We start from the raw sequence: 13,531 nt of genomic DNA on the forward strand, positions 1-13,531 counted from the left end.
CATAATGAGCCACAACTGAGTTTCTGTGGAGGCATTTTTTATTAGAGAGAATGCTCATACTGAAACAGCATCTATATTAGCCAGCTGACTTACTCTTAGTAGCCTCTTCTTGGTTCACTTTCTAGACTCTGTCTATAAATGGTCTCTCCCAGTTAGGAGGCTTTTCTGGTAACAATCCTGGATCTATTCCCAGTACTTCTTTTATGTCCTGTTGATTACATGCTATAGGACCTTAACATTGTCCTTACCACTCTAACCCTCTCATGCTGTTTGGTAGTATTTTTCATGCATGAAACAGGACAGTTATTTGCTTTGTTTCCCCCCCCCCTCAGGAAATCTACCAACTTTCACATGTGAACAAATATGAGCTTCAAAGCATGAAAGTGATATAGCCAATTTCCCTATTTAATGTTTAAATGCAGATCATACTATAGTCCCATGTTGAGTATGTTGTAGAAAAATATTTTGAAATGCTCAGTTTCCAGGAAAGCTCAATATACATTTCTTCTTGAATTAGACAATAATTATATACTTTTTCTTGCTGAATTCATATAAGGATATCAGGTAAATGGTTAGCTCTGTATTTAGTTGTAAGCAAAAGTTGCTAAAGTGCACAAATTGAGTATGTCTCAGTTACTATATTATTACTGAAGAGGTATTGACTTCTGTCATTCCTCTCATTGGTGCAGTTCAGGTTTATATCATGTAGTTACAAATTTATTCAGGCTATTTGTAACTTCACATTTTTCACATTGCTGCTTCCATTTTGAAAAATCTCTTTTCTCCTACCCAAACACCGCATAATTTCTTAAGGTGAAAAATAAAGACTCTGCATGTATTTTTATTGGTAACATCTATTTTTCAAAACATAATCAGAATTAAGATCCTGATTAGATCCTGAATTAAGTCAGGAACTAAATGTTAATAGAAGGTGGATACTGGGTTAACAGCTTGAATTCTTGTAAAATGCTGAATAAACAGCTTTTAATTAACTATCAAGATTTCTTACATTCTTAAACAAGGTATTTCCCAAATTTGCAAATTTAACATAGCTACAGAAATCAACAAAAATTATGTGATTTTTACTTCTTAATAAATTGCAGCAGAAGAAAGCTGATACAACACACCCCTGCATCTCTACCTGGTTTCCAACAGTTGGAGCTTGTTTCATACTTGTTCTAGGATTCACCTTTTCCCTATCTATGCTTATATTTTGGGAAGGATTGTGTTGGACCCTCCTCTACAGGAGGAGCAGGGAAGGAGGAGTCAAGCTGAAGTTTTTTAATGGAAGATTGAGTAAAAACACAAAGCAAAAATAGCACAGTTGAATTTTTAGCATTGTTTCTGTGCACATTTGTATACAATCCATCCTGGAAAAAAAATAACCACTTTCCTCAAGATGACAAGAATGCTGAGAACCTATAAAATTGTGAAAACTTTGAAAGGACGATTTGGTGTTGTCCATGGAGCCATTCAACATAATCAGTACTTTTCAAGAATTGGTATCCGATCACTCACTGTGAAGGTAATTGCAACTTCTCATTAAACATTTGACCAATTCTTTCTTTCAGTGCAGATTGTTATGTGTTGAAAAATTCTTGGTTGCAGATAATTTTTCTTAAAGCAAATACAAGAAAATTACTGAGCAAAACTAAGTTTCCAAGTTCTGATTTATTAGAGACTGTTGACTGCAGATATATTGACTTAACAAATACTAGTGTGTAACCTGAGTTTTAAACTATAGGTTAAATTATTTTGAAAGGTGAAGGTTCACAGATCCTGTTTAAATGTATAGAACTATATAATCTGGGCATACTGATGCTGAGATAACTGTTCTTAACAATAGGTTTAAAGTTAATGTGGAATTATTAGATATCAAAGATTACATTTATGGAGTTTTTATATACTCCTATACTATCTAATATAAGAAAACATGATTATAGAGTTTGCATTTTTTTTTTTTGATAGAACCTGGATGTCCAATTTAGGCCAATCTGAAATCATGAAAGTTAGTAACTGGATTAGTGGGGAAAGAGGCCTGCTTCTCACTAAAGTTGTTTCTGCTTTGGGTTATTTCATTTCCATGTGATAAAAGTCTTTCTCAAGTCAGTTAATAACCATAAGCAAACCTATTTTCTATTATATTACCCTTGCTAAGAAATTTAGTCTAAGATTAAGGCTTCCCTAGTCCCCCTCACTCTCTTCTTTATCATCATCCTTGTAGCCAGCACTAACTGGGGCCCTGAGGCAAGATGCTTGTGTAATCCCATTACTAATTTTCTAAATTGTCCTTCTCAGATAGATTACATGACTCAGGGCTAACTTCTATCTTTGTTCCTACACATGGTCCGAAAACAGTTTAAAAGCCATAATACTTGCTGTTGTTTGCACTTTATTTCTTTTTAAGGGAACTAATAAATACCCCCACTTTCTTTGAGCAGTGAGAAGATATATGGGCACAATGCTTAACTGCTTCCCTTTGAAAAGAAAGCACTAGAAACTTGTGGTGTTTTCAAATATTTGACTTTATTTGCAAACCTATAAGATGGCAACCAATGTTAATGTTGTAAGTTAAATTGACAGTTTCCTATCAGGTTTTCATAGAGACAGCCGAGCTCTAAAGTGTATTTTGTTCCTGTCTCTTCTTTCAGTTTGTTTCATTATTTCTTTTCACAGACTTAGATTGCAAATATTCTTAGCTCAGAGAAAGATTGGAACAGAAAAACCATGTCCCTGCCCATATATTTTCTAATAATTCTCAAATGTTCAGCAACATCTAGCTATGGAAAGCAGTAGATAACTTCCCTAGCGGTATTTGCCAGGACTACTTCTAGCTCCATTTTTTTTCTGGCACAGATTACCAATTTATAGTAATAGCAGTTTATACTTACCCAAATCTTCCAGTTGCTCTATTTTAAGCCACCTAAAATATAGAATAATTTTATTTGCACACAAATACATGTAACAAATTAGTTCAGTTATATTATTAAATTTTATTGGTATGATCAGTACAATTTAGGAGATACAGAGCTGTGTCCTTACTTTTTTGAAGGTCAAATTGCAAATGATTTTTTTTTCAACTCAGAAAAGAGAAGAAACATTTCTATTTTACACATTATGCTTCAACTACATCGTTGTCATATTTTCACATAGCCTTAATACTAGGATTATCTTATTTCTTCATCAGATGTAAAATTTCCAGATTATTTTAGCTTTAAGAGATTACCTATTTTTAATACTGCACACTGTAAATTATTCCTTCTTACTACTTCCTCAGCCATAGGATTGCATTATTTAGACTTCCCTGCTTTTACCCTCTGCAAATTTCTAGAAACAGAGGATGGGAGATGACAGCAAAAGACCTGGGCTCAGTGTTGCATATGGGAAAGCATTAAAGAGATTTCTTTACCAAAATTAGGAGTGCTAAATTTGTAATGGGTTTACAAATTTGTTGAGACTAATGGTTTACAAAAGTTAGCCATGTCTTTTATCTATCACAATATTTCACTGGTCAGCGTTATTGCCCCTTCAACAATTACCCAGCAGAATCTGATTATTAGCATGAGTATCTTTAAAAACAATCACATATGGCTGAGGACTTGGTAAGGCAAGTTAATTAAGAAAATATTAAAATAAAAAAAAACAGAAAAACAAAAATATTTAATTGGAATTACTTTTTTGCATACCTAAAAAATTGAGATCAAAGGTGAGCCAAATACAGTAATCAGAGAAACATAGGTGGCAGAAAAAGACCTAATGGTTTATCAAGTCTGCCCTTTCAGTATTCTTCTTGTTGTTATTTAATTGTAGAATAAAAATTCTTCAAAACTCTTTGCCCTTGCTTTCATTTTACAGTCAGTGATATTTTCTAATCTTTTAAATACTATGTATTTATTTTAATTTTTTAGTATCCATTGTAATAATTTTTACAATGTTTAATCTTTGTATTGGATTATTTATTTATTTATTTATTTATTTATGAGACTTATATACCGCTTTTAAGTGCAAGCACTCTCTAAGCGGTGTATACCAGTAAGCAATGTGTGTGTGTGTGTGTGTATATATATATATATATATATATATATATATATATATATATATATATATATATATACATTGCCCCCAACAATCTGGGTCCTCATTTTACCTACCCCGGAAGGATGGAAGGCTGATTTTGTATATCCTACAAAATTGACAACAAACTAAATTGTCATTAATTATTCAACACTGTTATATAATCTTTTCGATTTTCTTACAAACTTTCAGGCAAATGAAAGACTAAATATTCATTCTCACTAGAGATGATAATATGTACTAATTTTATTACATACTCTCCAATGAATCTAGAAAGCTAGATTCTAAGAAATCGTGCCATGCATGAAATATTTTTGTTTATTTTTTCATGATTTGTTGAAATAGGGCTAAAAACAATACAAAATTAAAAAGTTGAATCATCAAATTCAGTTCCCAAGTCTTCTTCACATATACTTTTAAAACTTTTAAGATAATTTTGAAACCATGTAAGAAATACAGTAACAGAACTGGAAGTGTTTGAAACAGGCATAGTAATTTTAATTACAGCTTTTCTGCTGAGTAATGATAAAGACATTGCCATTACTTAAATTCTTTATCTTTCAGAGGAGAGGGTCATAATTATATAATCTTGATTACTACCATTATTGGTAATAATTGCTCTTAAGCATCTAAATCCATCTGTGATAAGTTCAGTAGTTTTATAAAGTCATTTTTACATTTATTTATATGTTGAATAGCACCAAATGATTTAATAAAATTGATTTCTGATCCCACCGCTGTATGAAATATATCCAGTCCGATATTCAGTCTCTAGGATTTAAAACAAACATTATATTCTTTCATTTAAGAATTTGAATATATTTTTTAATATTCCATGATAATTTTATGATGAGTCTGAAATAAGAAAGTAGGCATACTTGTTTTAGCTCTCTTTTTTGTCAATTAATATTGTTCCTATAGCCAAGCAGGAATAGAATAGAATAGAATAGAATAGAATAGAATAGAATAGAATAGAATAAGAGAGTTGGAAGGGACCTTGGAGGTCTTCTAGTCCAACCCCCTGCTTAGGCAGGAAACCCTATACCATTTCAAACAAATGGTTGTCCAATCTCTTCTTTAAAAATTCCAGTGTTAAAGCATTCACAAATTCTAGAGGCAAGTTGTGCCACTGATTAATGTTCTGTCAGGAAATTTCTTCTTAGTTCTAGGTTGCTTCTCTCCTTGATTAGTTTCCATCCATTGCTTCTTGTCCTGCTGTCAGGTGCTTTGGAGAATAGCTTAACTCTCTCTTTTTTGTGGCAAACTCTGAGATATTGGAACACTGCTATCATGTCACCTGTTAAGTCCTTTGATCAAAGATGAAAGGCGAAGACTCATCTTGTGGTTCACAGCTCTTTATTTGTTAACAGCTACTCCAACTCTCTGACAAAACAGCGAGGCACGCAGGCCTCTCTTAACTGCCCAGAGGCCCGGACAAAATTGCAACAAAATGCAGAGTGCTTTCCTGCCTCGCACATGTGCGCGAGGCTGGCGCCTCTCAGTCTGGTCCTGGGCAGCTTCTGCAATGCCCGGGACTGTTGCAATGTCCCGAGCCTGCTTTTGCAGGCTCAGGACACAACACCCCTCCCCCCTTAGAGGGAACATGCCCAATTATTCCCACACGATACTTCTTGTGAGAGTGTTATATGTTCCATCAATCAAATGCATTGAATGTGGAATACCCGATGTTGGCTTGGGCACTCCCTTTATCATTTTGGGAATAAATGTATCCAAAACCAAAAAAATAATACAAATAACCTGTCCCTTTTATTTTGGGCCCCAATAAGAAGTTCCCCTTGAACGGGACAGCGGGTTCACAAATTCCCCAAGGTATTTGGGTGGGCGCTTGTCCTGTTGCGACCTTCTTGGACCTGACGAGGTTGCTGGGCCCACCTGCTCGCCTGCCAGGCTAGGTGGGCCCTACATCCCCAGATGCCCCTGGAGCCGTTGCCTGGCCTGCTTGCTTGCCTACCAGGCTCAGCAGGCCAGGACTTTGCTGCCCCACATACCCGGTCAACCTGCCCATCGGCTGGCTGGCTGGACCCTCTAAGTCCAAGCCAGCATACCTTGGATGGGTGGTAGTCCCCAGTTCCACAATGGACCTTCCTTGGGAGCATTGTTCCTCAGACCCAAGGCCAGCCGATGCTGAGTGCTGGGTAGCAGAATTACCCCAGTGCTCTGAAACTCCCCAACACGGGTCTGAGTCGCCTCCCTGGCCACCCCCTTTCCTATGGACCTCCTTCTGGGAGCAATTGCAGAATGGTGCCCTTGCCCCTGCTGGAATTCTCATTCACTGTCCCTTTGTGAGTTGTTGGGATACCCCTGGTCATTCTCCCTGTCTGGAGTAGATGTCGATGAGAGGAATGACCCCCTATCCGTTGAATTCCTGTTCCATGCACTTGCGGAATCTTGTGATGAAGCATCTGTGGCCACAGCAGTGGCTAGAGATGGCCCCTGACATTGATCCCCAGAATGCATATTATCATCCGCCTCCCCCCCATAGCACAGCCAGGAGCGGAAGGGTGAGATTCCAGTCTCCCACGCAGCTGATCTATGTGCCTGTGAATGACGCGGCCGTCTCCCAGTGTTACTTCATAAGACAATGGCCCAGAGGCCTTGCAGACCACAGCTGTCACCCAGAGATAACCAGGCCCATAGTTACGTGCCCAGACCGGGTCACCCACTTGCAGTCTCCTTGGTGCCTGTGGTTGTGACACCTCTGAAGTCCCGTGGTCAGGATGCAGCCTGTCCAGCTTAGTGATAAGGTGGTGACCCCAGCGGAGTCCGGCAGGGCTCTTCCCTGTGGCAGTGCAAGGTCTGGTGCAGTGTGCAAGAAGGAAATCTGCTAACCTGTGATGCCAGTTACCATAAGTCAGTTTCTTGAGGGCATCTTTGGTTGTGCGCACCATTCTCTCAGCCATTCCATTGGAGGATGGGTGGAAGGGAGCCGAAGTCGCGTGCCAGATCATGTTGTCTTGAAGGAAAGCCTGGAACTCAGAAGAGGTAAATTGAGGGCCATTATCTGAAACCAGCACATCTGGAAGGCCGTGTGATGCAAAAATGCCTCTCAATACCTGGATGGTCCTGGCAGTAATGGTGGAGGAAACAGGAACAACTTCTAGCCATTTGGAATGGCTGTCAACCACAACGAGGAAGAATTGCCCCTGAAAAGGCCCAGCATAATCTATATGCACCCTGGACCATGGGAATTGAGTTTCCTCCCACCTATGCACTGGGGCATGAGGCATTTCAAGCCGAGACTGTTGACATGCTTGGCACCCGTGCACCTGGGTCTCGATGGCTTTATCGAGTCCAGGCCACCAAAGATGACTGCGCGCAAGCACTTTCATCCTGATAATACCTGGATGTTCCTCATGCAGAAAACACAAGACTCTAGGTCTCAGTGAGGTAGGGATCACATAACAGGCAGCCCTTGAAAGTGGACAACTCATGCTTCTTTTTCCAGAAGCTTTGAAACTCAGTATCCGGGCACTTGTCAGGCCAACCTGACAACACCCATGACAGCACGCATGTGAGCGTGTGATCAGTGGCAGTTTCTGCAGCCACATTCCTAGCATTGAGGGGACACTCAGGTAATTCCTGAATAGACAGAATATGAATGGCAGGAGCAGGATCAGGCTCCAATTGCTGCAGGGGCAATCTACTCAGGCCATCAGCATGACCCATTTCCTTTCCTGGTTTGTGAATTAGCATGAAGTCATATGCTGACAGGAAAATGGACCATCTCAGCATACGAGGAGAAATGATATGTGGGGTCTGTTTGTTGGTGGTAAACAGCCCCACAAGGGGCTTATGGTCAGTATAGACCATGAATTTGCAGCCATATAAGAAATCATGAAATTTCTTAATGCCGGCTACTATGGCCAAAGCCTCTCTGTCAATCTGAGTGTAATTCCGCTCTGCAGAAGACAGTGTCCTGGAATAATAGGCCACAGGGATCTGAATCCCATCAGCCTTCAGATGGCTGAGTACTGCTCCAACCCTGTAAGGAGATGCATCACAGGTGATGCAAACAGGCAGCTGCTCATTGAAATGAGCTAAAACAGCATTAGACGTGAGCAAGGCTTAACCTCATTGAAACTCTTTTCATGGACTTTAGTCCACTGCCAAGGAGCCTGCTTGTCCAAGAGCCTGTGTAATGGCTCTGCCACAGTAGCCTTGTGAGGTAGGAAAGCATGGTAAAAATTTAAGAGACCCAAGAAAGCTTGTAATTCACCCTTGGGGCCTTTTGTAAGGCCTGCAATTTATCTTCAGCAGGGTGAATTCCTTGAGCATCTATTCTGAATCCTAAGAAGTCAGTAGAACTGACTCCTATTTTGCATTTTTCCTTTTTAAGTTTAAGGCCTGCTTTTCGAAAACGAAGCAAGACAGCCCTTAATCTCTCAGCTAAATTTTGAGATGACTCCCCAGCAATGAGGACGTCATCAAAGTAGGGGCAGACCCCAGGGATACCTCGAAGCGTGCTTTCCATGACGCTTTGGAATATGCCAGGGGCTATATTTACCCAAAATTGCAGTCTCTTGACTTTAAATGCCCTCTGTGAGTTACAGTAGTTTGGGCTTCTGCAACTGCCTCATCAACAGGCAGCTGTTGATAGGCCTGTGCCAGGTCAAGCTTTGCAAAGATGCGGCCCCCCTTAAGGGAGGCCAGAATGTGACTTACCATAGGTGCTGGATAAACATGCTGTTGTAGTGCCTTATTTAATGTGAACTTGTAATCTGCACATATATGTATATCCCCGTTAGCCTTTAGAGGCATTACTATGGGGGTTTCCCATGGGCTTGAATCTACAGGTTCTAAAATACCTTGCTGAAGCAATTTGTCCAGTTCAGCATCAATCCTGGCCTTGAGGGTGAAATGAACCCTCCTTGGCTTAACCCTGATGGGCGTGATGGTTGGGTCTAACTGTAGCGAGACTGGAGGCCCCTTAAAGGATCCAAGCTCTGAACTAAATACATCTGCAAACTCCTTGCAGACTTCTGCCAGGCTCAACGTTTGCAAATGGTGCAGCCTCGTAACCTGGATTCCCAGAGCCTCGAACCAATTGAGTCCAATAAGGCTCGTCTGTTTCCCCTCCCACAACCAACACGTCTAGGGGACCTTCAAAATCCTTGTGCTGTACGTTAAGTGTGGCCTCCCCCTTAACACACACCTTGGAATTTTGGAAGTCTGTAAGTTATGTTGGATGGTCTTAGTTTGGCTCAAAGGCCACTGCTGTTGCAAATCTTTCTAAATGTGTTGCTAGAACTAATAAAGAGAGCGGACCCAGTGTCCAACTCCATGGCTACAGGCACCCCTTGCAACCGTACTTTAAGGGACAGTTTTTTCTTTAAGGGCTTATGTGTGCCTGTCCTCAAAATACTCCTGCGTGATGTACAGAAACCCACCCTGTTTTGGCTGGGGACCCTGGTACCTTTCAGATGCAATTCTTCCTGAAGTTGTACCTTCTGGTGACCCAAACAGAAGACTGCGATGTGACCTCGCTTGCCATACGCTCTGCATATGGCGGAATGGAACCTGCACTCAGTTCTCTTGTGGCTTCCTCCGCACCCGAAGCATTTGATGGCTGCTGTGACTTTGTCCTGACGCTCCTTCTGCTTCCTTCCCGTTGTCTGGTAAAGCCTATTCACCTCTTCTTCAGGATCCGTTTCTGCCCCTTCTTGGATGTCCTCCTGATGGACGGTCGCTATCTCTGGAATGCTCCTGGTGGGTCGTAGTGTCTTCACGGCCCCTCCTGCTGCTTCTTCAGCTGTCACCTCTCTCAGTGCATCTTGGAAAGTGACATCCTCTCTAGCAAAAATCTTCTGCTGCAAGTCTCTGTTCCTTAACCCACAAACGAAGCGATCTCACAGCCTCTCTTCCAGATCCTTGAACTCACATGGTTTTGCTGCTCGCCTTAAAGCTGTAATAAAGTCCTTAGCAGATTCACCTGCTCTCTGGTCCCTCTGCTCAAATGTGTGTCTCCATGCAATCGCAGACAATTTGGGCTGGAAATGTTCCTTTAGCAGATTCTTCAAGTCAGTAAACGTGACTGACTCCAGAGGTGCAGGGGCCACCAGATTCTCTGCAATTTCAAACGCTTCCTGACCACAGACACACAATAGGGCTGCAGCTTTCAAGCCATCTTCTCTGATCTGGTTTACCCTGAAATAATTCTCCACCCTTGCAATGTAAGAATCCCATTTTTCTGGGTGGGAGATATCAAATTCAGAAATGCGACCAATCTTCGCCATCCTGCAGTTATAGTCTTCACCACTCACTTCTCTACACTTTCTATTGGGGGGGAAGGGTCCTTCAGCCGAGCTCACCCTTCAGTGACGCTATACTGGCAGGCTGGGACGCTGATTCTGACGCCAACTTCCCCTCTTCAGGACTTCTTGGTGAGTATTTACAGCTTCTCTTTCTTCCGCTCGTAAATCATCCCACCTTCATCGCCAGTGTTAAGTCCTTTGATCAACGATGAAAGGCGAAGACTCATCAGCTCTTTATTTGTTAATAGCTACTCCAACTCTCTGACAAAACAGCGAGGCACACAGGCCTCTCTTAACTGCCCAGAGCCCCGGACAAAATTGCAACAAAATGCGGAGCGCTTTCGTGCCTCGCGCATGCGCACGAGGCTGCCGCCTCTCAGTCTGGTCTCGGGCAGCTTCTGCAATGCCCGGGACTGTTGCAACGTCCCGAGCCTGCTTTTGCAGGCTCAAGACACAACATCACCCCTAGTCTTTCTTTTCATTAAACTAGATATACCAAATTCCAGCAACCGTTCCTTATATGTTTTAGCCTCCAGTCCCCTAATCATCTTTGTGCTCTTCTCTGCACTAAAAAAAGGTGGTTTAAGAAATTTAGGTCTACATATCATTTCCAGATACAAACATTTTGGAAAGTTGCATTGTGTTCTATCAAATATTTGGATAACATCCAAAGAGAGTAAAACAAACTGTTTTTTAAAGTTAACCTGTTTGAAATAAGTGAAATAAGGAAAGGGTGAGGGCTGGAACAGGAAAGAAGCTACTAAATAGTGATGAAAGAGGTAAAGCACTGACCTTGTTTCTCCTACTCAAGGAATCTGAAAAGGACAGTAGAGACCATAAGGAAAGGAGAGGAGGAGGGAGAAAAAGGTTTATATTGAAAAGTGGGGTCCATTGAAAAAGATCTCCTTCCCATATGTGAACCACTTGTCAAATATTAATCACTGTGGGAAAAAGAGGTAGCAGTGCCAGGTCTCAATTACTAATGGGAGGGTGAGATACAGTGGTCAGAAGGGATCATAAAACTTAAAGGGGTCCATCTCAATGGAAGGAGAAGAGAGACAAACCACTGCCTACACAAAACCTATTAGTGGGGAATTTGTAGGATTAAGATGCTTTTCTTGAAATAATATTACACAATCAGACAGGGAGAAACATCTTATTCTAAACAGTCCCAATATATGTAACTTTACTCAGTAAGTACTTCAAGAGGACATTCTCATTCGTCTCTGTACACTTTTCTTTAAACAAACCTGAGAGAAACTCTTACCCAATTTGTATTGTTCTTGATTGTAGGACTTCAGAACTCATTGTTAGAACATAGAAACTGGTTGTATTTGTTCTGATACGTCCTCTTTGTTTCCTCATTAAAGGAACCTTAATTAACCAATAATGATTTGTTATTGTTTTTCTATTCCAATTAGACAGAAGAAAGTCAATTTTTATTAACAGGAAGAAGAGATTCAAAAGATTCAAGAGGAAAAGTCTCACCTGCATTTTCATGCAAAAAGATGTGCTATTATACTCCTAGTATATTTGCTTTTAATATTTGTAAAATACAGAGAAAATTATCCTGATCTTATGTTAGCTTCCACTCATAGCCTATAAAAGTCTATTGCCCCAGAAGTCTATTAATTTAAGATTTCCCTGGTTTTAGACTATTTTTTAAAGTCAAGCACGAGAAACCTTTGGTCTAAAGACTAAGTATAACCATAGGTTCTTTCCAGTTGGAAAGAGGAAAAACCCCACTGTAGATGGACAGCCGTATTCCTATGTGCTGTATTATATTCATATCACTGACATTAATTATAAAGAATGTAATATAATTTTTTTAAAAAAAATAGAATTGCATAACAGTAATAAGAGTACTGTTTTCTTAGTCCATACTACATGCACATGCCAATTTCATATGCAAGGAAGAGTACCTCAGTTCAGCAAACATGATTCTGCAGAAGACATTTTAGCCATTTGGAAACCACCATCTCTTTTTCATAGGAAACCGGTTAGCCAGTATAATTTGTTTTTAATAATTTGTAAATTAAGACCAAATGCATTAAAAAAATAACAGCATATCAACTGAGCGACTTGTAAGGTCCACACGTGTATGTTAAGGAAAAATAATTGCTTTGGCAATGCTGCATAAACAAGTCTGTTCTTAAATCATGATGATGCTAAATCAGAAACATGAAAGCATTTGCTTGTCTAGAAATATGCTAAGATGCTGTGCAAGGTCCTTTGGGCAATGTGATAATAGGATCAAATAATGCAACCTTTTGTTTGTTGACACCAGTCAGAATTTTATAATGCACTTGTACATCTGGATTGTAGTTATTCAAAATAACTACTATTGATTTCAAAAGGATTTTCTCCAGGGAATAGTGCCGCTAACTCAGAAGAAAGATTTAGAAATTAAATCTGTGTTATTTTCATATGAAGGGAAGGGAGGGTATAAATAGAGGAGCACTCTGGTCATATGAAGGTCACCGTTAATGAAAGTGAGCAGATTGAAATGGAAGCTCTCAAAATGTACGGCCAATTTCTGATCCACTGGATCAAAGGCAGATAACCTGAGGCTGGACTTCCGAAAATGACAGCTGCAGACCCTGAAAAATTCCAAGCTTTGCTACTTGGTTGCAGTATTGAATGTGACAAACAGGGAAAACCATTAAATACATAACTGGAGAGAAATTGAATTAATAGTATTTTAATACTTAATTAAATATAAATGTAATGCAAAATCACATGATTATTATTATTTTTGCCTTGATTCTATCTACTGCTTTTTTCAATGTAGTTCCTGGCCTGCTTCTCAAAGGATCTTTGCAACTCTTGGTCAGAGTTTTGCGCTTACAGCACATAGAGCAAAAACAACAACAACATGTGGTTCTTTGTGTTAGAAAAATGCAGGAATGCTCTATGTAGTAATGAAATTTTGCCTATAAGTATTTCATGTTTTAATTACTTAAGGAGAAAGAAGATAACACATTTATCTTGATTAAGAACAAAGAATGCACGGAAATTAAGAAATTACTATTTTTTTCATTAATTTTTTATCCCGCCTTTATTTTTATGAATCACTCAAGGCGATAAACATAACACTCCTTCCTCCTCCTATTTTCCTTACAACAACAACTGCATGAGGAGGGTTGGGGTGAGAGAAAGTGACTGGCTCAAGGTCACCAAGCTGC

General features: G+C 39.9%; 1 protein-coding gene across 1 annotated transcript in view; it reads left to right on the forward strand.

The window, feature by feature from the left end:
* Positions 1-1,399: 1,399 nt before the first annotated feature.
* CPS1 (carbamoyl-phosphate synthase 1) overlaps positions 1,400-13,531 on the forward strand; it is a 152,421-nt gene continuing 140,289 nt past the window's right edge. Inside the window, exon 1 of the mRNA XM_039352969.1 lies at positions 1,400-1,525. Coding sequence (XP_039208903.1) covers positions 1,400-1,525 — 126 coding nt within the window. The remainder of the gene's footprint in view (positions 1,526-13,531) is intronic.

The sequence above is a fragment of the Crotalus tigris genome, unplaced genomic scaffold (genome assembly GCF_016545835.1).
Source record: "Crotalus tigris isolate CLP2741 ecotype Arizona unplaced genomic scaffold, ASM1654583v1 scf7180000018485.2372832, whole genome shotgun sequence".
NCBI classification, from domain to species: domain Eukaryota; kingdom Metazoa; phylum Chordata; class Lepidosauria; order Squamata; family Viperidae; genus Crotalus; species Crotalus tigris.